Source organism: Poecile atricapillus, chromosome 3, assembly GCF_030490865.1.
Source record: "Poecile atricapillus isolate bPoeAtr1 chromosome 3, bPoeAtr1.hap1, whole genome shotgun sequence".
Classification (NCBI taxonomy): Eukaryota; Metazoa; Chordata; class Aves; order Passeriformes; family Paridae; genus Poecile; species Poecile atricapillus.
Window position 1 is genome coordinate 111,607,094 of NC_081251.1, and position 24,231 is coordinate 111,631,324.

General features: G+C 46.2%; 2 protein-coding genes across 2 annotated transcripts; both read right to left on the minus strand.

Moving 5' to 3' along the window:
* Positions 1-6,191: 6,191 nt before the first annotated feature.
* Positions 6,192-9,941, minus strand: LOC131577714 (tubulin tyrosine ligase 3-like). The gene is made up of 11 exons (XM_058835759.1): positions 9,810-9,941; positions 9,350-9,697; positions 9,076-9,204; positions 8,882-8,996; positions 8,687-8,785; positions 8,285-8,453; positions 8,064-8,212; positions 7,745-7,991; positions 7,236-7,668; positions 7,053-7,163; positions 6,192-6,779 (listed from the first exon to the last, which is right to left on the minus strand). Exons 1-11 carry the CDS (start codon positions 9,939-9,941, stop codon positions 6,192-6,194), a joined length of 2,520 nt encoding a protein of 839 aa, XP_058691742.1.
* A 2,254-nt stretch (positions 9,942-12,195) lies between these two features.
* Positions 12,196-23,180, minus strand: ANKEF1 (ankyrin repeat and EF-hand domain containing 1). Its single transcript, XM_058835760.1, has 9 exons — positions 22,835-23,180; positions 22,206-22,405; positions 21,089-21,238; positions 20,496-20,619; positions 18,823-19,633; positions 16,043-16,269; positions 14,651-14,820; positions 13,350-13,487; positions 12,196-12,318 (listed from the first exon to the last, which is right to left on the minus strand). The coding sequence occupies exons 1-9, from the start codon at positions 23,178-23,180 to the stop codon at positions 12,196-12,198; spliced, it is 2,289 nt and encodes a 762-aa protein (XP_058691743.1).
* Positions 23,181-24,231: the final 1,051 nt, after the last annotated feature.

Sequence of the window (24,231 nt, forward strand, 5' to 3'; positions counted from 1 at the left end):
AAGGCCAAAGCCTTGTGCAGGGATCTTTCCCCTGACAGTGACTTTTATTCATGGCACTTGGGCAAACTGTCCCTTTCCCCCCCCCTGTGCCATCACCTCCATCGTGCCCCAGCCCCCAGGAGCAGACCTCAAACAGGTCTGTGATTTCCTCACAAAGTAATTCAGCTTTAGGGGTGGGGGAGCTACTTGCCGTTCCAGCCTCCCCAGAACAGGACTGTTAGGGATCCAATTATTTGTGTTGTATTGCAATTATTAGTATTAAATAATTATTTAACTTGATGTTATTAGAAGCTCCAGTGGAAGGAAGGCGCCAACATTTACCTTTCTTTGGAGTGAACCCTTCACTGAAGAAAAGCTTCCTATTGAGGACTTGCAGGTAGATATTTGGCATATGTTTGAAGGATTAAATAGCCTAAAATATCCACCAGGCTGCTGACTGCCTTGGCACTGTGTCTTGCCCGTTTGGATGTGACTTTCAATTGTGCCTTTCACTTGTGCTGTAATTTTTTTTGGCTTAGTTTATTGCTTCCAGGCAAATCTCTGAATGTTGTCAGGACCCTGGGCAGAGAAGCCAATGAAACAGTTCTGATGTCTCAGCTGCTGTAGTGTAAGCCTTTCCGAATTACAAAGCATTTTTTTACTACTAAAGAAAGGAGAATGGTCTTTATATATTGCTGGGCCATGATGGGGTTTGCCAGTGTGCCATCCCTCCTTCTTCCATGCTTTTAGGAGGCCTTTGCAGTGCTCCTGATTAGGAGGAAGGGAGGTGCAGAGAGGGAATGGGCAGCTCTTCAAAGCACAAAGGAGAGGCAGATGATGAGATGTGGTACTGAAGCTTGACCTGCATAGTTGATTTTTTTTCTAGTGCCTCTTTAACACAAGATTCCTGGGCAGACATTGGATCAGGACCTCTTTACTGCAGTTTTTTGCTGCAGCCGAGTTTCAGACTGGAAGTGTCAGTGGCTTACGACAAACTAAAGACAGGGTTGTGGAGAGTCTCTCAGGTGTGTTGTACATGGTACCAAGCCAGGCCCCAAGGCACAGAGTGTTTATGTTATCTCAGAAAACTCTTCTGAAGGTTCAGGCAGGATTTTCAATCTCGGAGTCTAGCAAGGATCTTGCTTTACCCTGCCCCCAGCACATGTGTAATGGCATCCCAAGGCTCCCCAGTTAGCAACAGGACCAAAGCAAAAAGAGCTCCTCAGTGGGGATTTACACCAAACCCACTCTTATGCCGAGGGCTCTGTCACCCTTTGGAGAGATCCAGCCTCTCCCAAGCTCCTGAGACTGCTGCAAGCATTCCCTGTAAACACGCAGTAGTTAATGTTCAGCCTTGCAACTGAATGGTGATGGGTCAGACCTGTCGTGAGCAATTGTTTGTCTTTCCTGACTGGATAAGTATGCAAATAGTCAAGGAAACAGAACTGCCCAAAACCTACAGATTTGCTGTTATTCATTTTCGTGAAAACTATTGATGCTAAGTCTCAAAGTTCTGTTAAAACAGAGATATTTAGATGAAGTTTCTTTTTTTTTCCTTTTTTTTTTTTTTTTTGGTTTGGTTTTGGTTTTTTTATTTATAATCCTATCTTGAGCCTGAAAGAAAATGGTCAGCTTTAAAGTTTTGATTACATACCTCATGAAAATTTTATTTAAAAGGACCATATTTCAGCATTTTTCAAATCCTGCTGTGACTGCTGAAGTCACATTAAAACTGGTTTCTGTAAGCAGAGCAACATGCATCTCTGAAATTCATTTTCACTGAATGTTTTTATATTCAGGTAAAGCTTCCTCCCACACTGAAAGCACGCTGCACAAGCCTGGCCTCAGCAAACTCATTTACAAAAAGATGCAAATCAGTGTTTCAAATACGGATGGAGCCTGTCAGTACATAGACGTTTGACTGTCAGAAGGTGGATATTCCTTGTTTACCAGTAAATTAAAATCTGTTCACCCAGGAAAGCTTTCAAGCTTTCAGTGACACAGTGACAAGGAGGAAGCATTGAATGTTGAGGCTGGGAGAGGATACCCCCAGCTGCTGGCAATTCACAGGCAGCTCAAGCCAGCTGGGAGGGGAGCCCTGAACCTTTACCAGTGTGACCCCCTCAGCTGGGACAGGGTAAATGATGGGGGAAGAACAGGGCCAAGCAGCTCCAGCAAGCTGAGAGGGGAGTCCTGCCAGGAGGAACCAGCTATTGTGAAGGGGAACTAAAAGGCAAAAGGGGATGGAAGTCATGATGAAATGATTCCTTAGCTATTTCTTTTAAATAATGGTTATATTTGATTTCTTTTTTTCCTCTGTAGAAGATGCCAGCTCACTCTGGCTCATCAGACAATTGCTGACAGGCATCCAGAATTAATAGGCAATTTGAAGCTACTTTTGGCTCTTGTGTCCTGTGTAATGGTTGCACAGTTCAGCAGCAATTCCCTACGATGTGCCAGGCTTCTTCTGGCATCTTTAGTCACCGGGTAGGAGCTGCATTGCACAGAACTAACAGATTCCTGTTTGTAGACTGATTTCTGTGTTTCTACAGCTGTCCTGCCTTTGGGGGTCCCTGGGCTCTGTTTCTCCCGTAAGCAGCAACTCACAGGCTGTAGCAGTTGTAGCAGCTCCAGAGTGTTTGATTTCCCTGTAAAACCTGTGCCACAGGAGAAGAGTTGTTGGGTTGTACAGGCATTGCTGGTAGTAGAAGAGGATTTATTGACCCCATCCTTCTGTAAGATCACACTCAGCAAAATACTCTGCTACTTTAACTTTTTTTTTCCCCCCTGCCTTCTTCCAGGAGGTCTCCATGGCTTATAATGCCAACACATCATGATTTAGCCTTGCCCCAGTCAAGTTCATTTTGGGGGCAAGAAGTGAAGCCCTTACTTAGGGATGAGGAAATCCTCCTTCCCTCCAGCCCATTAAAGTCAATACAATTCCTCCTACTGAAAGTCTTCCCTGATTTGATATTATACATGAAGTGTTCCTTGGAGCTATGGCAAGAGATTTGTGGCAGTAGTAATGCTAAATTTAATTTCCTGGGATTCAGTTTCAAACAATTGATAAAACTGGGTTATTCAGGAGCCATTCAAAAGTCCTAAGCTGTAAATGTATTTATTATCTCCACTGTACTTACAGCAGCCCAAGAATTCCACTTTGTGGAATTTTTGTCTGTTTTGCATTAGCATATGAGCACAGATTACTGGGACTAGAACAATATTTGTGTTGCAAGTTGCCTTTCAGAAACACCCAACTGAGTAGTAAATGTATTTAAAATGGGGAGGAAAAAGCAGGTTCTTGTATTTCAGTCATACATACATACTTAGTGAAATATATGATAAATTGGGAAAAATACATGTACTGGATGTAGGATGCCTGTAAGATTAATCTGAGGAGTGAAAGGAATTTTTATCATATATATGCTATTTTGTGCCTTTTATTGAAGCTGTTGTGGTATCAAAGCAATGACTTGATGCCCTGTTTGCTTAGCACAAGGTAATTGTGATTACAACTTCCTCCTTGAACATCCATAGCAGAGGCAAGCTGGGAAAATTCCAGGGAGGTTTAGGGAAGCCTTGGGAACAAGGAACTGCACAAAGGGACTCATTGTGCATGTTTCCATTTTGGGTAGATACATGAGGGCTGCCTGGGTGGGGGTATGGATGAAATAGGGAATTAGGTGTGCATGAATCCAGCAGGACATGAAGCACTCTGAGGGAGCAAGGGCAGCCAGCCCAAGGTACTTGTGTTAGTTTGAAACAATCCATGAAGGCTTCACAAGTGTTTGAACTTCAAAGTCACATCACAAAGTGTGACTAAGGTTAGATGACAGCCTGATTGTGAAGCAGCACTGCCATACAACTCCTCTGGCCTTAGGTTGTGTACATGTGCAGAGTTCATCTTTCCTTTTTTTGTTACTGCTCTCTGCTTAACTTTTCTGCACTGGTTTCCCCCTTTGATTTATTTTTTTACTTGTGTTACCCATCTCAAGAGACTGAGTCACAGTAGTAATCTGTTTGAACTCCTACCTGCAAATTTCCTTGTTCTCCATACAGTTTCTGACACACAACTGATTCAGCTTCCCAGAAGGATCTGTCACTTGGGAGAGCAGAGATTTCCTCTCTATTACCAAGGTCTCTCTCTCTCTCTGACTATCCCTTGGCCCCCTTTGAATCCATCCACCAAATGATCACTCAGCTCTTCCATAACCAGTCCATTACCACGTTCTTCCCCTCGCTCAGTTTACTTCCAGCACTTTGTTCAACACCCTTATTTCTGCTGACATCATTCAAGCTGCGCATCTTCATCCTTGGACTGTGCTTGTGACACCTGCTCTCACATCCCTAGAATCTTCCTATGCTGCTGTCATTGCTTCATACAAGAGACTCTCCTACTCCACTGCTGATGTACAAGGGGGAGTCTCCAAATACATCCTCGCTGCCACCCCTGAGAACAGTCTTAAAAGATTCTTCCTGACTCCAGCCAAGCCCCTCCATTTGCTCCAACTTCTGCCTCTGGGCCACTGGCATCTGAATGAGTTGACCAGTCATGAAAAATGTTTCCTGAGCACTGGGTTTTCTGACTGAGTTGTGAATATCAAACATCAATTAAGTCAGCTCCTCTCCCTTTCTTTCTGTGGAACTACATGTGAAGACTGTTGAGAGTGCAGCCCATTCTGGCTGGGATGAGAAGGCACAAGGATGATGCCTATAAGGATTTCCTAGGGGAACAGAAGATGCTCCCCTCTCAGTACTTGCTCTGACAAACAACTTTTTCAGGGGCTACTCACCAACATAGGTACATGATCCAAACTGATGCAGGAGATGGCCCCTGCTGCTGGCCAGGTTTGATTTTCTCCTTGCATCTAAGGTTCTCTTCCACTTGCTCCCAGTGGCCCTGATGAATGCAGCCAGAAGAAAATGGTCTGTCTGTACCTTAACACAGCAGGAGTTCCCCAGTGAGGAAGAACTTTGTGGCTCTTGCAGAGAGGAGGCCTGAGGACCTGGCTCTAACAGCAGAGAACTCCCCCAGCTAATCTCCACGTCAGAACTCTGCCAGAAGCAGCAGACTTTTTCTGCAGCTGATGTGTCATGCACTGGTCATGTCTGCCCAGCCCAGAGAGGGGCAGGAGGGGCCTGGCCCAGCCATTGTCAGAGAACAGCAGCAGGCACAGCAGGCACAGCAGGAACAGCAGCCTGTTGGGCACAAGCACTGGGGAGCCATGAGATCCTGTGAGCTCTCTGCCAGCAGAGGAGCTGCCCTGGCAGTGCCAGTTCCACCTGCCAGGAAGAACTCGCTCCACCCACTGGAACAGATCCCCCACAGCGACTAAGGAATGTCCCTCCCTGGAGATATCCAAGAACCTCCTGGACGCAATCCTGTGCCATGTGCTCTGGGTTCATCCTGCTTGAGCAGAGGGGTGGGACAAGATGATACACTGTGGTCCCTTCCAACCAGACCGATTCTGTGATTCTATAACAACTTGTGTTACCTTGTCACAAAAGGAAGCTGCAGGAGCTGGTGCTGCCCCAGGGCCCCCTCTGCACTCCCCCCACCTCCTTTCCTGTGTATCCGAGGAGCCCTCATGCCCACAGGGGAGCTCTGGGGACACCTGACTTGCCTTTGCCAGCCCATTAATTCCCACCTGCTGCCAGGCTCAAGCACCCACTTTTCTTGGCACATACACAGGATGGGATTCTCCTGGCATCCCCCTGGCATTGCAGGGCCACCAGCCCTGCGCCCTGCCAGTAATCTGTGCCTAACCAGCTCCCAGTGCCAGGATGCAGCAATGTCATCACTGTCACAGCTCTGTCTGGCAGGGGTCACTGCAGGCAGGCAAGAGTGGAGGCAGCTTTTCCTGCCTCCTCTGTTTGTATCCCAGCAGAGGAGCTGCCCTGGCAGCCCCAGTTCCTGCCTGCAGCATCATCCCCAGCTGTGTCCACATCTCCCACACACAGAAGGTCCAAGCCAGGCTCCTCCTCACAAAAGTCTATTAAAGCAGTGGTGTGGGTTGAGGTGGCTACCATGGCACAGCAATGGGGTCTCATCCGTGTGGGAGGCAGCCGGGTGCTGCTGTGTTACCCCATCCAGGACGGGCAGGGCTCTGTCCCCTCGTGGGGGTGTATCTGTGTCCCAGGTCTTCTGCATCCTGTTGGAGCTGGCATGTGCTTCTACTGTCCCAGATGGGGACCGGGGTCCTGGAGCTCTGTTACGGCGCCGACAGGCGCGCTGGCCTGGCAGGAAATCCTGCAGGAGTCGGTACACAGCCCGAGGGTCGCCAGGGCTGTGGCACAGGCCCCCTCGGCGGGCGACGGGCATTGACTGGGGGCAGAACTGGGTGGCGCCGAGTGGCCTGGGGCTGCCCACCCGGCTGACTGAGCTGTGGCAATCCCTGGCTCCCTGCAGAGGAGCCCGGGGGTCGCCAGGGCCTACTGTGCATTTCCTGGGGCGGCAGTGACCTATCCTGAGGACAGCTATCAGTCGCGGGGGGAGTTGCCGTGGGCTGAGGTTCCCGAGGCTGAGCATCCTCGGCTTGCCCAACCAGGTGAAGGAGCCACGGCAGCTCCTGGCTCCCAGCAGAGCCACCCGGAGCTTGCGAGGGACTCCTGGTCGCTCCGCAGGGCGGCGGCACAGGCCCCCTATCCAGAGCACAGCTGGTGATCGGGGGTGAAGCTGTCTGGGCTTGAGCTTCCTGGGGCTGAGCTTCCTCGGGCTGCTTGATCACATGAAGGAGCCACGGCAACCCCTGGTCTCCAGCAGAACAGCCTGAGGGTTGCGAGGGGCTCCTGGGGGGCCCCTGGGTTGGTGATCCAGGCACGCTATCCATGGGACAGCTACTGATCTGGGGCTTAGCTTCCTCGGGCTGCCTAACCAGGTGAAGAAGCCATGGCAGCTCCTGGCTCCCAGCAGAGGCGTCTGGGGGCTCTGGCAGTGCTGGAGGTTCAGGCTTGGGTGGGCAGCAGCTGCTCTGCGGCCTCAGAGGAGGCAGCTTTTCCTGTGCTGCTCTGGAGCAGGGGACCTTGGTGGCTCTGTCCTGAGAGGATGCAGGGAGCTGGGGAGCACTGGGTACAGTGGTGCGGGGCTTGTCCTGGGATCGAAGCTTTGCCGGCCGGGGCTTCTTCAGGGAACAGCCTGTGACCATCAGCTTCAGCCCCACGTTCAGGCATGAGGACACGGCTGCCTGCAGGGAGACACAAGGGGCAGTGGGGGCTCGGGGTGCCTGAGGTGGGGCTGTCCCCAGCCCCCAGCCTACCTCCCTGTAGAGGAGCTCAAAGGCACCAATGGAACAGGTGGGATTGTCCTTGCGGTCCAGCACGAGGCGCAGCGTGTCCCGCTGGACGTTGGCGCAGAGCCGGCGGGTCACCGCCGAGGAGGGGCTCATGGTGGGGCAGGAGTTGATCTCCAGCAGCCAGGGCTGGAAGTCCTCCCCGATGAGAAAGTCGGCCCCGAAGAGCTCAAAGCTGCCCTTGCGGGAGCTCACCTGATCCCGGGTGCAGCGCAGGGCGTTCAGGATCGCCGCCTTCATGCCGGGAACCACCACCCGCTGCCAAGCATCTGCCCGCCCCAGTCGTGCCAGGTGTGCCTGGAACTGCTTGTTGGACCAGATCTTGTCGGGGGGCACGCGGGGGTCCGGCTGTGATGCTTTGTAGCGTTTCTGGATGGACACGTTGCAGAGGTGCCTGGCGCTGGAGAGCGGGGCTGGGTCAGGGGGTGCCGGGGGGCTGGGCACTGCGAGCCGGGGGTGAGGGGGAGGACACTCACGGCTCCAGGTGACACAGGGAGAAGGGCTGGGAGCAGAAGCGCAGGTAGCAGTCTCGGTAGAACCAGGCAGTCAGTGGCTTCCAGTCAGTCACCAGGAACCACTGCCGGATGTCGAATTTGGTGTCGAAGATGGTCAGCGGCCGCTCCACGTACTTCTGCACCACCCACTCGCACACCCGCGCCGCGGGGTCCGTGCAGCTCCGCGCCAGCTCCAGCACCTCCTCCAGCCGCGTCGCACAGACGATGCCTGGGCAACACAGTGATGGTGGGATCCCTTCTCCGTGGGGATGTGCGTGCCCCATGCTTCCCTCAGCCTTACCCCTGCCGCGGGATTTGGCGCTGGGCTTGAGGATCCAGACGTTGAGGTTGCCCTCCATGCCGAGCTGCGGCAGCTGCTCCTCCAGGCGCTGCAGCACGTCCTGGCACTGCTCCTGCTGCTCCGTGCTCAGCACCAGCCTGGTCCCCTCACTGTGGGGGGACACGGGAGGCTCAGCACCGCCCCGCCACCGTCCCCCTGCCCCCGCCTCGCTCAGCACTCACTGTGCCACGTGGTAATATTCCTGCAGGAAGCGGTCCCAGGCGATGCATGTCCGGCAGGGCGACGGGGTGTTCCTGTCGATGTCCCGGTGCCCCAGGACGCCCAGGTGCTGCTCACAGACCTCCAGGGCCTCCTGCACCAGCTGGGGATACAGGGGGGAGTGCGGCCCTGCTGTGGACGGCATGGGTTGAGAAAGGATTCCTATGCCAGGCTAGCCGAAGCCTTGAGCCTCCCTGTGGGACGGGTGCCTTTGGAGCTACGGCAGGGGAGGGAATAAGTGGTCTCAAGCCATAGACATAAGCAGAGGCTTAGTCTCCAAGCTCAGCCCTCAGACATGCCCCTAACCCTGAACTCCTTGTTTCATCCCCCGCCTCCATCCCGCTCAGCCAGCTCCATGCACTCACCTGGCACCTTTGGGGACTGCTCTGTCCCCACCGGCCTGTCCTCGACCTTCTGCAGGGCCAGTTTGAGCAGGCTGCGAGCTGCCGTCAGGCGGAAATCCTCTGCAAGAAGGAAGCATCATCCCTAGCCAGTCCTGCACAGAACGTGGGAAGACTGGAGCACGAGGGATGACATGAGGGCAACAGCCCCGGGCTCACCAATGAAAGCTTTCTGCTCATCCATGAGCCCCAGCCGGTAGCACCGGGGAAAAAAGGTGTTCAGGTCGACTTGCTCGAACCAGGACAAGTTTTGCAGGCTTTGGCACAGCCCCTCCTGTTTAAAGAAGCTTGTCATTCCCTTCTGGACACCCCCACCCCTTGTGACCCCATCCCTGAGGTCTCCGTGCTCCCACCTTGGTGCAAAGCGCGTACAGCCGGGGAAAGCGGTTCACCATCTCAATCTTTGGCAGCAGCTCCTGGTCAATGTTGCTAAGGCGAATGGTCCACAGGAAGTTTGGCACCTGGTCCTGCGCCAGGAAGGACTGCAGGAGGGAGTGGGCTGGGGTGAGCCAGGGAGCCCTAATCCTGCCTGAGTCCCTTGCCTCAGGCTGTGCCCTGCCCCTGAGGGTCCATGGGGAAGGACGTGGGGAGCTGTGGCAAAGCTCAGCCCTAGCCCTCTTAGCTAACCATGAGGTCATGGATGTCATCAGAGTCCTCATGGCAGTGCTCTTTGTCTTCCTTCTTGTCTGCATCTTCCCTTTCCCCCTTGCTCTTCTTATCGCGTGGCCATGGGTGGTGCAGGGGCTCTGTGGTGCCCAGGGAAGGCTGTGCCCCACCACGTGGGTTCAGCACTGCCTCCCCCTGCTCATCACCGCCACCACTTGCCCTCTTCTCCAGCTCCTGTTTCTTTTGGTCGCCAGGATGCTGCTTCAGCTGTCTGCCATTGCGGGGCAGCTTCCTCTCCACCCAGCCCCGGGCCCGCAGCAGGCGGCGGATGACGGGATAAGGGCCCTGCACTGCAAAGATCTTCTTCTCCTGTGGGGGGAACAGCGAACTCAGCCTGCCCCACCCCAGTCCTCTCCTGAGCCACAGGTGCACAAATGAAAGAATGTGGCATCTCAGAGCCATGTGAAATCAAACTCCTCACCTTAATGGCCCTCTCCACATGCAGCCTGGCCTTCTTGAGCCGCTCAGACTCAACCGCGTGCTGGCGGCTATTGGGGTAGTCGATGTTGACAGCTGCCACCTGCCCTGTGAGGACAGCCCCACCTGAGCCCATTGTCCCCATGTGGGGGCCGTGGGGTGGGCAGGGAGGGGGAGAACATGCTGACCTGTCTGCCCCTGGCTCACCAAGTCTGGGGCTCCTGACATGGTGTTCCCTGACCTGCCAAGCCTTCTGCCGGCATCCCGGCTGCACTCCACAGCCTCGGGATGCTCCGCTGCTCCCTTGTCCTGGCCCTGCTGGGCCAGGGGCAGCTGGGATGTCACCTGCTCAAGTATTGCCCCTGGCTAAGGGACTGTGTGCCTGCAGTGCTGCTCTGTGTCACACTGTCCCAGGCTAGTCTGATGGTGAGGGAAGCTGTGAGGTAGCTCTACTACCTCTGGGCCAAGCAGGTTTTCCTATTCCCCCATCCCTTAGGGACTGCAGTGGGTGTCCTGCACAGGACACAGCCTCTTAATTCTGACACCACTGTGATGCCACAATGCAGCATGCTCAAAGCAGTCTCAGTATCACAGGTCCTGTTTCTCCCCTCTTGTGAAGGACTTCACCCTGACAGCTGCTGGATAAGCAATACAGCAAAGTACAGATAGTCCAGGAGATTCCTGGAAAGCTTTGATGTTCCCTTCCTGACACAAGTAGTGGAGGATCCCACAAGGAATGGTATGCTGCTCAGCCTAACACTAAGAACAAGGAAAAGCCTCGTTGGACATGTGAAGGCTGTGAACTGTCCTAGGTAATCTCCATGACACAGCTCTGCCAGAAACAGTTTTACCTTACAGTATAATTTTTGACTGCTGCTTGATTTTATTTTGATGGCTACTGTTCAGAAAATTGCCCCTTTGCTTTTCCTTCCTTCAGAGATGCAGTTTCATTTACAATTGTTCATGGGCTCCTTTCCCATGCTGCCTTCTATGACTTAACTGAAGCACTACTATTTTTGTTATTTACAATCATTTGCAGCCAGCAGAAGTTTTATGCTGACAGATAAAAATCACACACTGGTCATTCAGTGTTGTTTCACTCTGATTCCCCCTGAGGGGATTTATTATTCCCTAATATTAACAAGAACCTCAGTTACCTGGCCTCAGAAATAGGTCATAATGTTAAAATGGCATCAGAGGCAGGATCCCTTGGCTGTGATGGAGTGATCCAGATCTGTTGGAATGTCTTTCTCCAGGAGAAAAGTCAGGACAACCCTCAGAGGGTCATTATTGATGAAAGCTTTGCAGCTCTCAGGAATGCTTACAGGGAGTTGCTTCATTTGGTCGTTCAGGAAGTGATGGAGCAAAACAAATCTCTTAGAAAGAAGCTAAAAGCAAAAAAATTGGAAAAAGGAATGTGATATCAATTTTGGATGCCCCAGAACAGTGTTAATAACCCCCTCGGGCAAATTGGAAGAGCTTAGGAAAAATTACCAGGAGGATGAAGAGATACATATTCAAGTTAGACATTAGGAGCAATTTCTTCATGGAAAGGGTTAACATTGGAATGGGCTGTCCAGGGAGGTGGTGGAGTCACTGTCCCTGGAGGTATTTAAGGAATGACTGGATGTGGCACTCAGTGCCATGGTGGCCAAAGGTTGGACTCGATGATCTCAGTGGCTTGGGACTCTGCAATGCAGGTCTCCATCAGCACCACCTACGAGACCCCTCCTACATCTGGGAGATAACAAGGGTCTGTGGGAGACATGGCAAATGGATTACAGATTATTATGTAGAGATTATGATCCTTTCAAGAAACCAGAAGGAGAACAGTATGTGCCTGTTGGGGTGGAAGCAGTTTCAGGTCTCGCGTGCACTTTGACAAATGAATGGGAGAACATGAAAGAAATACACTGGGCAGTGATAGTTCTGGTTTTAAATTCTGAGCTCTCTGTTGCCTCTACAGACAAATCAGAACATTGCTGTCGTAGCTAATTACAGAATGCCATCTTCATAGCTATATATTTAGAGTAGAAGGGTAATGTATCTTCCAGGAAGAAGCTTTGTGTTGGGGTAAAGAAAGCCTTATAAAGCTACACCTTTATAAAGGACATGTGTGTGTCAAAACACTGACTATCCATGAGGTATACTGAGTCAGTTTCAAGACTTAGAATCACATGAGGATAAATCTTTTTCCAGACTAAGCCCTCAACAAAAGATTGTGTGTAAGCAACATAATCTAGAGAGGAAAAACTTGATAGGACTTTCTTTTATGGTAACTGAGATACATTTACTGAGCACTGCACGATTCCTTCCTTGAAAAGGAGTAGCCCTTTACATCTTTGTCTCCTCAAAATATATGTTGAAGTGGCTTCTTCCAGATGCTGTTCTTACTCAAATTTTCTATTGAAGAGGGTTGTAAAATCTTCCATGTGACCAACAAGAGTAGCACGTTCCTGAAGTAATTCTCGCTTCTCTGCAAGCTGTATTGCTGTGGCATCAGGGCTCCATATCTACAAAATAAAGGCATTTGTAGTTAATTTGAATGGACTTTTGCAACAGAAGCACTAAGAAGATACTGTTAGCCAAAGAGAGCTGTGTTCTAGCACTCCTTTCCATTATTAGTCATAGAAAAGAAGCAGTGTGGCCTCCTGGCAGAAGACAGGTCAGCAATTCATGTGTGTATAAACAGAGCATTCTCTTGTTGTCACTTCCAATCTACAACATGCCATGGACTCTGATAATATGGGAAAGATGGTCTTAAGGTAATTATTTAAAATTACTGACTTGGGTTCATGATCCTCAGAGTGGAAAATAGTAATTAGCTGTAAAGTCATCAGCTATGTAGCCTCAGTCCTCTGAGACCATTGTGGAAACTAGCACAAATCAGGGTTAGAGAAATGATAAATAAACTCCAAACACAACTGCTCAGCCAGGAGTGGTATTCTTTTCCTTTTTAAGGAGAAAAAAAAATACAGCAAAAATTACCTCACTGTGATTATCTTGTTCTGTTTCTCAGTTATTTCTAAATGTGAATTAACAAGACCCTGACAGAAAAGTTATATTTCTACTATTCCAACTCTAGGAAGCAAATATTTAGCATGCTGTGATCCATCTAGTTCACTAAATGTCACTGACAAAAGTCATCATGTGATAACTAATCAAGAGGGCAAGATAGAAGCTGGTGCTCATGTTAGGCAAATAGACTCCCCTCTTTTAAAAGCAGGAGTATAAAAATATATACTATAAATGTAGTTGCATTTTTCTTTTACCGTGGCTCCATTTTAATCCTTTTTTAAAACCTGATAAGAGTTTGATTTCCACAAATATCTGTTTTATATTAATATATGTGTTATTATTTAATATACATCCACTAACTCTTTAATGTACTGTTGTTTGGTGGCAACCTCTCCAGGCTGCATCACATCATCTCTAAGCTAGTTGCATAGCAAAAATTTCATTGGATTGTTCTGGGTTTTGATCTCAGCAAGGTCTACCTTTAAGTTACCATGAAACTGCACTCATGTTTTGCTGCTGTACGTACTTTTCTGGGTCTGAAGGAGATGTCATTCTTGTTTTCTCTCGGTGCCAAAGATTTCCAATAAGCAGCACTGCCCTTACGGGAACGCTTTTTCTTTTCAGGAACAGGCTCTTCCTCGGGTGGCTGAGATTCCTCAGGAGACTGAAGGGGAAGAAGGTACCAATTATACCAATAAGTCATGTTCAGAAGGAAGGCATGCATCCTGCATCTTCTGATACTCTGCTACAATGTTTAATCTGTTCAGAATCTGTTTTTCTCAAAGCTTATTTTTAAAAATCAAAAATTGCAAGGGCCATCCTTTTGAAAGGTAAAAGGCACCTCTCCTCCTTGGGCACTAAAACATTAACTGCTCTTTATGACTCCCAAGACAGTCACCTTGTACCACTGGTGATCCCATCCTCTTCCAAGTGAGGAATAAACAAGCACCTAAGGTTGTCATCCTTCTGCCTCTGAAAGTCCTGTGCTGTCCCTGACATTCAAAACCTTTGTGAAAGGGAGGTGCCAGCATTTAGCTACTGGGACATATTTATTGCACTGTCCAGGGCAGCTGAAGGACACTTCCAGCCATGCAGATACAATTGCATCTTCTCCCTAAACAGCATCCTGGATGTGACCAACAAGTACCACTGGTGAATCAGGAAGGACTCACCCACAATAAGAGACCCTGCATGTGGTCACAGGGGCTGATGTCAGCTTGGGAATAGGGCAACACTGAGGTGCTCAAGGCTCAAGGCAGGCAGAGCATTCAGGAATAAAACAGGCAAACATTAGTGTGGGATTTGAGAAATGGGACTCAGATAAATAGTGAAAGAGGAAGGATATGGGACAAAATGGAAAATAGGAAGTTAGCAAGCCTGGTATTGTCTCAGTGAGTTCAACTAGGAGAATAAAAAATCTTTTTACCAGTTCGAAGGGTATTGTTCTTATCTTGTGAAAAAATGAGGTTCTCCCTTTAAGACATTATGCTTACCAGTTGTTCAGTGTTTACCACAACAGAGCTGGATGAGTATATACTTCAGGAGGAAGGAAAAAGAAAAGGAAATCTTTTTCTGTGTCCTGTCAGTGACACAGGACATCATTCTTACGTGTTTCTGGGGAAGACATGATGTTTTTATAATTAGCAAGACAAATTTCAACCAGTGAACAAGTTCTAATACTCACAAGAAGAAGCACTGGCATCTGAAAATACTTTAACAAAGCTGCCTGACTTACAGCATTAGAGAGAATTGGGTGGTAAAGAAAGGAAAGAAAGAAGTTTCCTGCTAGCTATTAGCAAATCAGTTCTTTGTTACCATCTCTCATACCTCTTTTTTCACAGGGCTCGGTGGCTGTGCTGGTTTTGGCTTTCCACCTTTTGCTGGCTTTGCTTCTTCTTTTTCCTGTTCTTGTTCTGCCAAAATCTGCAGTTGATTTTTGAGCAGTTCAATTATTGTGGCATCTTCAAATAATTGAGCAAGATCAAGGGCAGTCTTTCCTGTATTTAAAAAATAAATAGCTGTGTAAACCATGAAAATTAACTTTGGCATTGGTTTATTGCAACTGGACAATCAACTGAATTTAATATGGCCAGTATTTTATTACCCATCCCATGTGCCAGCAGCGTGCCTGACATTGGTGTGAGGACTAGCGGTCATCAGCACTGCTTGCAGAAATAAGACCTGGCAGAAACAAGCCTTGAAACTCATTTTGCAGGAACGTTGCAGGAATATTGCAGGAATTCTTGTATTGCTTGCTTTGTTCTTAATGTTCTGACATTTGCAGCTTAATACACTGGTCCTGCAGGTTGTCATTTTGTTCTCTGAGAGCTGAGAGCATTTAGCACTAGGAGATGGTTTGCATTCCTAACCTTGTACTATGCTAGCCATCTCCCTCTGCCTGTACTTGCTCTGTGGCTGGCAAGGGAAAGCCCTATGGTGTAAATGAACAGCTTCAGTGCTTAATGAAGGAAAAAATCTGTCCAGGTTCTTATGAGACTCTGTCTGTAAAGTACATGTGAGCTGCAGTGTGAACCAGAACTCCACATGATACAATAAACAAGGAATACACATCCCTTCTACAAGCAGGGTTTCACTACTAGGCATTTTGGCAAGGAAAGTCTCGTTGCATAGCAATGTTGCTTCCTATGTTAGAGCAAGAGCTTGAAAGGTGATGCATGTTAACTTTTAAGTTACTCTGGAGACAATGGAAATAACACTGAATGAGGGATCAGCTGGGAGGAGATAACACTTCAGTACCAGCTCAGATTTGGTTCTGTGTTAAGTATTTTTTTCTCTGGAGTTATAGTTACATGTAGAGCAGCAAGGAAGTTTTTTAACCATGGCTGCCTGTGCCTAAAAATAAATAACTTAAATGAGTGGCAGACTACACTCTGGGCCACAACTGAAATCCAATTTTCCCTCAAATAATAATAACTGGAAAGAATGTTTTCATTAAAGCCACTTATAACTCTGTATGTATCTTGTGAGGAGTAACAGTCTCCTGAATTGAGTAATTAATCATGTTACCTCATTTTCTAGATATGTAAAGCCCAAGAAAGCTGACTTTTTTTTTAATAATCATTCCAGACTGGAGAAAACTAACTGAACCTGTTACCTTCATCCCAATCCTGACCACAACCCTAAATGCAGAACAATTCTCAAAGTGTTCCAGGCATTCTTAATGAAGAAACAGCCTATTTTGGAGACATTGCTATTTACCATTGCTGTTTGTAGCTTGGACATCAGCACCTGCAGTGATTAAAAAATAGACCATGTCCAGCCTGCAGGCCTCAATGGCTCTCATCAGCGGGGTGGCACTGCCTATTGCAGGGGCATTCACAGATGCTCCAGCCTTCACGAGCACCTCAGCAATATCCAGGTGTCCATTATAGCAAGCATGATGCAGAGGAGTCCACAGGAAGTTGTCTGTTGCATTTACATCAGCCCTGCACAGGAGTAAGAGCAGTTGTGGTAGCTGAAGCTGTCAAGTATCTACAGTGACAGCCCCAGCTCAAAGTGCAATCAACTGAAACTGCCCACTGCAATGGCATATTCAATGTAAATAGCTATTTTCAAATTGCTAGTGCTCCTCTGACACACTTTGAGTCTCTGAACTTGTCACAGAATAGCAATTGTAAATGTGCCTGAGTGCTGCTCATGTCCCCCCTCCCAGGCCATCAGTGTCCTTCACATGGAACTTTTCATGGGTACAGGAAGAAACCCAGGCATTCAAACTTAGTCCTGTGAAAGGCTGTTAGTGTTCATGCTCCAGCTTCACTGAGAATGGCAGAAAACAGAATAAGGAATTTAAAAAGTACACTTCTGGGCCAAGAACAGGTGCTACAGGACATGTGGCAACATGGCAGGGCTTGCCTGCACAAGAGGGAAGTGCTCACCTTTCCTTTCAGTGTTGCTGCCCTCTGCCTGCTTCATTCCTCTGCATTGGCTTCTCCCTTCGACAGAGGAGTTACAGAAGGTCTGCCCTTGGGAATCTGAGCATTGAAAAACTATTCAGCTACTGTTCTGCTCGACTAGGATCTGTTTCTGCTCCCAAATTAAAACTGGGATGTTCTGCAGAAAGCAAGGGCTAGTTCAGGGGAGATCCTTGCAATATGATGCTTTTGGATGAAGCTGAGAGGAAAAGCATTATGAGCCCTGAAGGTCCTGAAGGGAGTTAAGGTCACTGTCCCACTTGGTGGACAAAAAGCTGCTGTCTTCCCAAAAGACAAGGAGGAAGGGAGAAAGAAAAATTATGAAAGAAGCTGCTTCCAGGGATAGCTGTTTGCTCTTCAGGTCATGTAATTGTCTAGATAAAAGCACAGATTCATCTGTTCTTCTTTCCTTGTTTAAATTTTTAGTCTTTTTCAGAATTCTACCTTTGAGGAGATCTTAGTACATTCCCCTGACCTACCATGCTTATCTATCTTTCAGTCACTAAGCTGTTATGGTTTATTCATATGCAGTTTTAATTTGTTTTAATTCTCATTAAAATAAGCTACTTCAGTTATTTCACTTTCTCTTTCAACCCAACCTCTTTGCCTGCACTCAGGCTCTGTCTGCCCCTGAATCCTTTTTCCTAACTTCATTCTATCAGAAAGAAACCAATCAATGGGAACAGGGACAATGCAGCACTGATTTAAAAATTCCTCTGCATTTCTGCCCATCAAGCACAGAAGAGACCATTTGCCCATGAGACCAAATTTCATTTATTTCTAATTCTTTCTGGAGGAAAATAGAAAGTAGATACCACCAATTTAATTTTAAACATAATCAATGTTAAACATTTGTCTGGATAAATGTTTTGTTTCGTATTCAATATGGATTTGTCATTCTGTACTGAAAAGGTTGTATTGTAAAAGGTATTTGAATGCCCGTGCCAAACTGCAAGCCCATGATGCTGAGAGATACAAACCTAAATGCTACTGATAACTTTCCTCTCCATTTTCATTTCTGTCAATTGAAAAAACCTTAAAACTGGTACTATTTTTTAAGCTAAGTTACTGCCTTTCTAGGTCTTACTGTTAAATATGATGTGACTCCAGTGCTGTCTACTGAGGCTTGGTGAAAGGAGTAGAGATTAATCTGTTGGATTCATTTGGTAGCTCCTACATCTTTATCTTTGGAAAACCTGAATATACACATTACACAATTTTCCATATGCTCTAGGAATGTCAGTGTAATTACCAGGGTGTGTAAAGATCCATGTGCTCTTAGCCTTTGCAGGAAGCAGAGCAATGACTACAGCCACTTTCCCTGAGGTATTAATATTAACATGAATTCTATCTTTGGGTAGAGAGAACAAAGTCAACGTAAATATCTTCAGAAAATGTTCATTTAAGCATTTATGTGAAGGATTCTAGGACCACAGCAGTCTGACAATAAAAGATTATGCTATTACACAAATATATTGAATCTTTCTGAAATTGCTTTCATTTTTAAGCTGTCATTGAAATTGTTCACAAGTGTGTCTGCAGGCTACAGAATTGCTGAAGCACTTCTAAAATGAGGAGCAGGCTAATTAGTAGCAGGGGTTTCTGATGTAAATCCTGCTGTTTCAGCGTACCTCAGCTGCAGAGGAAAGTGAAAGTTTAAACCAGGCATCTGGAACAGGAAAATCCAGGATCACCTCAATGATTTAAGGCAAGTCCTTTGAGTCAGATTTCCCCAAAATCACTCACCAGTTTTGAGAATTCGCTTGTGAGGATGCACTACTTGAGACATGGCTATGAACTCTGCAGCTGACCAAATGTCAGCAGTCCAGACACCAAAAAATTTCAGTCCTGGGGAACTTATCTCTTGGCTGCTTTCATTTCCATTCTACTAAAACGTGAAAAATAATAAACTTACCTCCTGTGACTTGAGATCTTAGGGAACTAATTTTAATAATAAATGTTATGTAAGCAAAAAGCAAACCATAGCCTTTTGCACTTAGATATTTACTGGATATTTACACTTTTGAAAGTCTTCCCAAAATAGCAATTAAATTGAAATTATCTTACCCCTTTTCCAGAAGAAACTCCACGAGAACTATGTTGCCACTTGCACATGCAACCATCAAAGGTGTTTTGTAATATTTATCTTTTATGTCTACTGGCACATCCTCGTCGAATGCTTTCTGCAGAGACACAAAGTCTCCTTCTCTGACAAGGTAGTTGATATCTATGAGGGTTTTTCTTGGCTCATCTACGTACCAGGCACGGTCATCGAGCAGAGGATGGGCAGATTGGTGTTCCTGTTTGAAACGCTGCTTTTCAGGAATGTGTGGGACAGCCTCAACCATGTAGGTAGGGAGGCCATCTTCCCTAAGTGGACATTCACTCTTTGGTATTACACAAATCGGCACAGGGAGGCCTTTTTTGCCTTTTTTGCCTTTTTTTTTTGGCGGTTTCTTCTTTTTCTTTGCTTTGGGCCCAAAGGATGATAGCAGAAAGGCTTTCTGCAAGTATTTGGAGCCTTTAAAAAAATCATCAAGGCTGATCCTGTCAGTAGATACTTCATGCTTTTTAGCAAGAACTTCTATTTGTTCCTCATCCACACCCACAGTGCCACAGTTCTTCCGAATAAGTGATATAAAATCATTTCTGGATACCATCCCATCTCCTTCTTCATCAGTCTCAAGCTCCTTGCAGATGGCATCCTTGTGCTGCTGGGACCAGTCATACACCTTCAGGTACCAGGCAAGGGTCTTATCTGGTTTTTTAAAGGCTTTTTCAGCTTTGCGCAATACTTTTGCTGCTGCTTTAAACCCAGCGCTCTTGGCAGTATCCCTTGGGCTCAGATTTGCCAAATTTGTCCATGTAGGATCACAGCCTAGAAATATGGACACAGTTTGGCTAATAGTGCAGTGGAACTCCTAATTATGTAATATAAGAAACTTGTAATACACAGGCAATTCATTGCCACAGGCCTACAATTTTATACTGTTTCAGCTATAAATAGCAATTGTATGTGGAACCACGTCATTGATCCCAGACTGGAAGGTCAGCCACATGTCCCTATTTTTTTCCCAAAGGGAGAAGAATTGAGCAACCCATGCTCTATTTATTCATCCTCTCATGAATATTTATAAAAAGAGAGAAGTTCAGTGGAAACTTTACATTTTTACTTGAAGTGGTGAGCAAGGTAAAGAAGCAAACTAAGATTAAAGTGTCACTTATTTCTATACCCTAACATTAAAATTTGGCAATGGATCACTTGTTTGATCACAAGAACAGAATGTGGGATTTTGTGTGGTCCTCTTGGATCGAAGCTTGAAGTGCCATGATCATCTGATCAAGTCAGGAAAGGATCACACCTGCTTTAGGGCATGTTTCAATACCCATGGGCATCAAGTTTTCCTCATGACTGCACAGAGATTTTTTTTTAATTATCATCAAATCAAAAATTTTCTATAGGAAGTTTTAATAAGATACATCTAAACCAAACTAAACCCAAAACCACTTAATATTGTCCAACACCAAGTAATACAAACCCCTGGTGTTTCTGCTGCTTTCTTTGAGAAATGTTTTCTCATCTACATGAGATAAGAGCCCTTGTTAGGCCCTTCTGAATGAGAATTTTGCCACAGGGTATCCAAGAATCAAATCATTCAGAGATACCCAAACAAAATCTTCCTTTTAGCACAGAAATAGAATATAGGTAATAGTTGCAAAGTAACTTAGTTTTAATGTACCTCTTTGTCCTATATACCTGCAGCAATCTGCAAATCCTCCCTCCGCAGCATAATGAAGTGGTGTGTTACCATTCATAGCAACCAGTTTCAAGTCTGCATTATAACCTGAAATAATCGTCAGAATCTAGAAAAGCAAACAGAGTCCCACCAACAATCTTGTCTGTTTCTAAACATGTGAAAATGTGAGATTGATTTACAAATAAATGCAGTATCTTACATTCCCATTCTAATAATGAAGTTCTCTCCCATGTCCAGCTGGTCAATGCACATATACCATTAATGTTTTCTATAGTATTATGCTTATTTAACTGATGAAACAGAAACCTTGTCTAGTTGTAGACACCAAGGACAATCTTCTTGCCAGCTCATTTTAAGCCCCTTTCTGGGCTATCTATCACTGCTGGAATCCCTTTGATACTTAAAAGAATCTGCTTTTGGTTACTGATTATTATGCTTTGATCAGCTGAGATAATGGACTCAAAAAACCCCAACAAAAATACGTTCCAAAACCCCAAAGCAAAACCCTATAACAACAAAAAAAACCACCCAGGTTTGGCTTTGCAGCAATGCTTTAACACCACAAACGTTAATACCTCCAAAAAGCCTCCTTTGGCTGCGAAATGTGCAGCGCTGTGTCTTTCAAAGTCAAAGAGGTTCACATCGGCTCCCCTCCGCAGCAGATCCAGCACCACCTCGGCAGCGCCTTCCCTTGCAGCCTCCATCACGGCTGTGCGCCCCGTGGCCTGCAGGGGAGCGAGACAACATCGCACGGTTTGTTCCGTGTGCTGAGGCTGCGGCAGAGGGATCTGACTGTTCCGAGCTGGCATAAAACTGGAGGTCTCCTTCTAGCAGTTACTGGGAAAAGGAGACGAGTCTAATTGTTTCAAAGACACTTGCAGGTAAACTTTCAGAATCTAGTCATAGTGCTGCTAAGGTAGTCAGATCCCATTGAAGGCTTGAGTCCAAAATCCATCCCTTAGTTAAGGAATCCTTTATTCTCTGAGTATCTCATGCATATTTACAACATCTAACACAAAATACCACCTCAGCTTATGAAAGCAGGAGAATAAGGAGCTATGGCTGGAGGAGTGCTATGGGGAAGGCAAAGCAAAGAGGGAATTTCACTATGGTTCTGTGGGGAAAAGTTCAAACTAATACATTAATGCTGTCTTTTCCTAGATAATGATGTTTGCTTTGGATAACTCTAAGGGAAAACTTGAGCTTCTTGACTTATCAACAGCACAGAGCTTCAGTCTTTCAGGTCTTTGTTAAATTAAGGAAGCAAACAAATAAATCATTGAGACATACAAAAGAGAAAAAAGTTTCTTATGCCTCATTCCTGCCTTGATTACTCATCAGATTTTCCCTAATGGACTTACCTTTTAGTGAATATTATTTCAACTCTGAAAATCTAATGACACATCAAGGCAAGTACAAATCAGCACTGCTCCACTGAAGCACAGTGAACTGGAGTTCCTTAGAGCTGGCCCAGTTACATTTAAGTTAGGGAAATATTTGTGCTCTAAACCTACAAAAATCTAAAAGAAGACTTAAATCCTCTCCTCCAAAGAAAGGGTGATATAGAAGAGAAGAGGTATGGCTGCAGAGTTAAGCAGTTGTCACTGCTTTATTATTTTAATGGGAGGATTTAAGGTCATGTAATCTGCTGTATACTCCTCTATCTGCTCTTAGCTATAGAAATGCTCATACCGGGTCTTTTGCATGGGGATCTGCTCCTTTCTCCAAGAAAATCAGGCATATTTTTTTAACCTCATGAGCTTGCTCACAGGCTTGTAGAAGCACAGACCTCCCAGTAGTAGTACAGTTGTTGACATCTGCACCATATTCCAAGGCAATTTGCAGGCAGTGGGAGTGGCGTGCTGTAGGTAAAAGGCAGTAAAACAAAATACCTGCAAAGGAAACCAGTGGAGATTAGGGTGCAAAAGGAAGTTACCAGAAGGGTTATGAGGCTGTGAGCTTCACATCTGACCAGTCTGCAGTAGAGATCCCTTCACTGAGGGTGTATCCATGCAAAAGAAATTTCTACTTCAGAGTCTTTACTTGGGGAGTACACCAGAGTTTACTATGTCACAGGTCATAGGAGGAATGCAGTTCTCAATCATAAATTAACTCTCAGCTCTCTACTGGAAGACTCATGATTTAAAAGCCTAGACTCTTCAGGGAGAATTATTTTCATCAAAGCTGTATGGCCAACAGTTTCTGTTGGGCTGTAAGGATAATCCTCAACCACAGTTCCTCTCCACAGGTAGGACACATCACATGTAGTAAGTGCATGACACAGTTAAGGGATTGCTTTATGGTATTTCCTTCTCACTCACCTTTCCCTTCATTATCCACGGCAGTCATGTCTGCATTAGCTTTTGCTAATAATTCCAAAATCACCTCATGGCCTAGCTCAGCTGCTTTCATGGCTGGAGTGCATCCCATGTTGTCGTGGATGTCTGGACGAGCTCCGTGTTCCAGCAGGAAGCGGCACATTTCAATGTCATTTTTCATGGAGGCCAAGTGTAAGGCGCTGTATCCTTCCTTAGGCTCTGTGTAATTAATGAGATCTGGGAATCCTTTCTGGATCAGATTTTCTATTTGCTTCTTGTCTTTCTCGTGAACACACTGAAGAAGTTTGTAGATCTGTAAGTTTAGAAGCCTTTTATCTACTGGTAGCATCTCAGGATAGGAAAGATTGTCTTCTTTCAAGGAAATACTTTCTGCACGGACAAAAAAGAAAACATGTAATCTCACAGATGAGATTATAATGGCATGCCAGTAAAATCAGGAATCAGATGATATTCACAGCATGAAAATATCCACTTTACCTTGACAGAACACTAGGCTTTGAACTAATTCATCTTTTATTATGGGCAGCACATATAAAGACTACATAAACCCAAACAGCACCTTGCAAAATTTTTCTTTATAGTCATCCAACTGTTCTGAAGAGGTCTCATTCAAGGAGAAAATTAAGTTAAGAAGCTGTAGGGTAACTGCTCTCCATTCAAGGAACTGTTATTATCTACAATTACTTGGAAGCCTAAGGGGAGGCTGTTCATCTGTCATTTTCAATGGGAAAAAAAATGGCAAGACACCGTGTCCTCTGCACTTGCTGAAACATAAAATTGATACTAAAATTGATACTAACACCACCTCATCAGTGCCTGAGCACTTTCCTTATTTTTTTCTTTTTTTGGTAGCTGATGCATGATTTTCCTGCTAGGCTATGTACATAAAAGAGTAAGTTGAATTTCTCTGCAACAAAAACCTTGGGGGGGAAAAAAGATGCAGATAGCAAGGCACTGGTCAGGGAAAAGGTTCTTCCAGGTCATGCATCACATGCTTCGTGACAAAACTTCAACTCAGTACTTTGCACTTGCCTCAATTCTGAATGCTTTTTGGGTTTTTTTCTTTTACGTTTTTTAGCCTCTTCTAGTTAGTCTCAGCACTTGTGGCTGGAGGCTCAGGAAGGGTCAGATATTGTAGGGAGCATTTCTGAAGCTTTCCTAAGTGGATTGGAAGCTTCCTATCAGCTTCAGCAAGTCTTGGGTCAGCCCATCCTCCAGAACTCTTACAGGACATACAACACAAAAAGGTGAAGGAACATCTGTTAGAGAATACTTGGGGTTTGGTTTGTTTGGGATTTTTATTTATTGCAGTGTAGTCTGTACATGGGACCAGCATCTGCCTGGCTATTGCTGGGTGCTTTGTGGATGTCTGTGAGAAG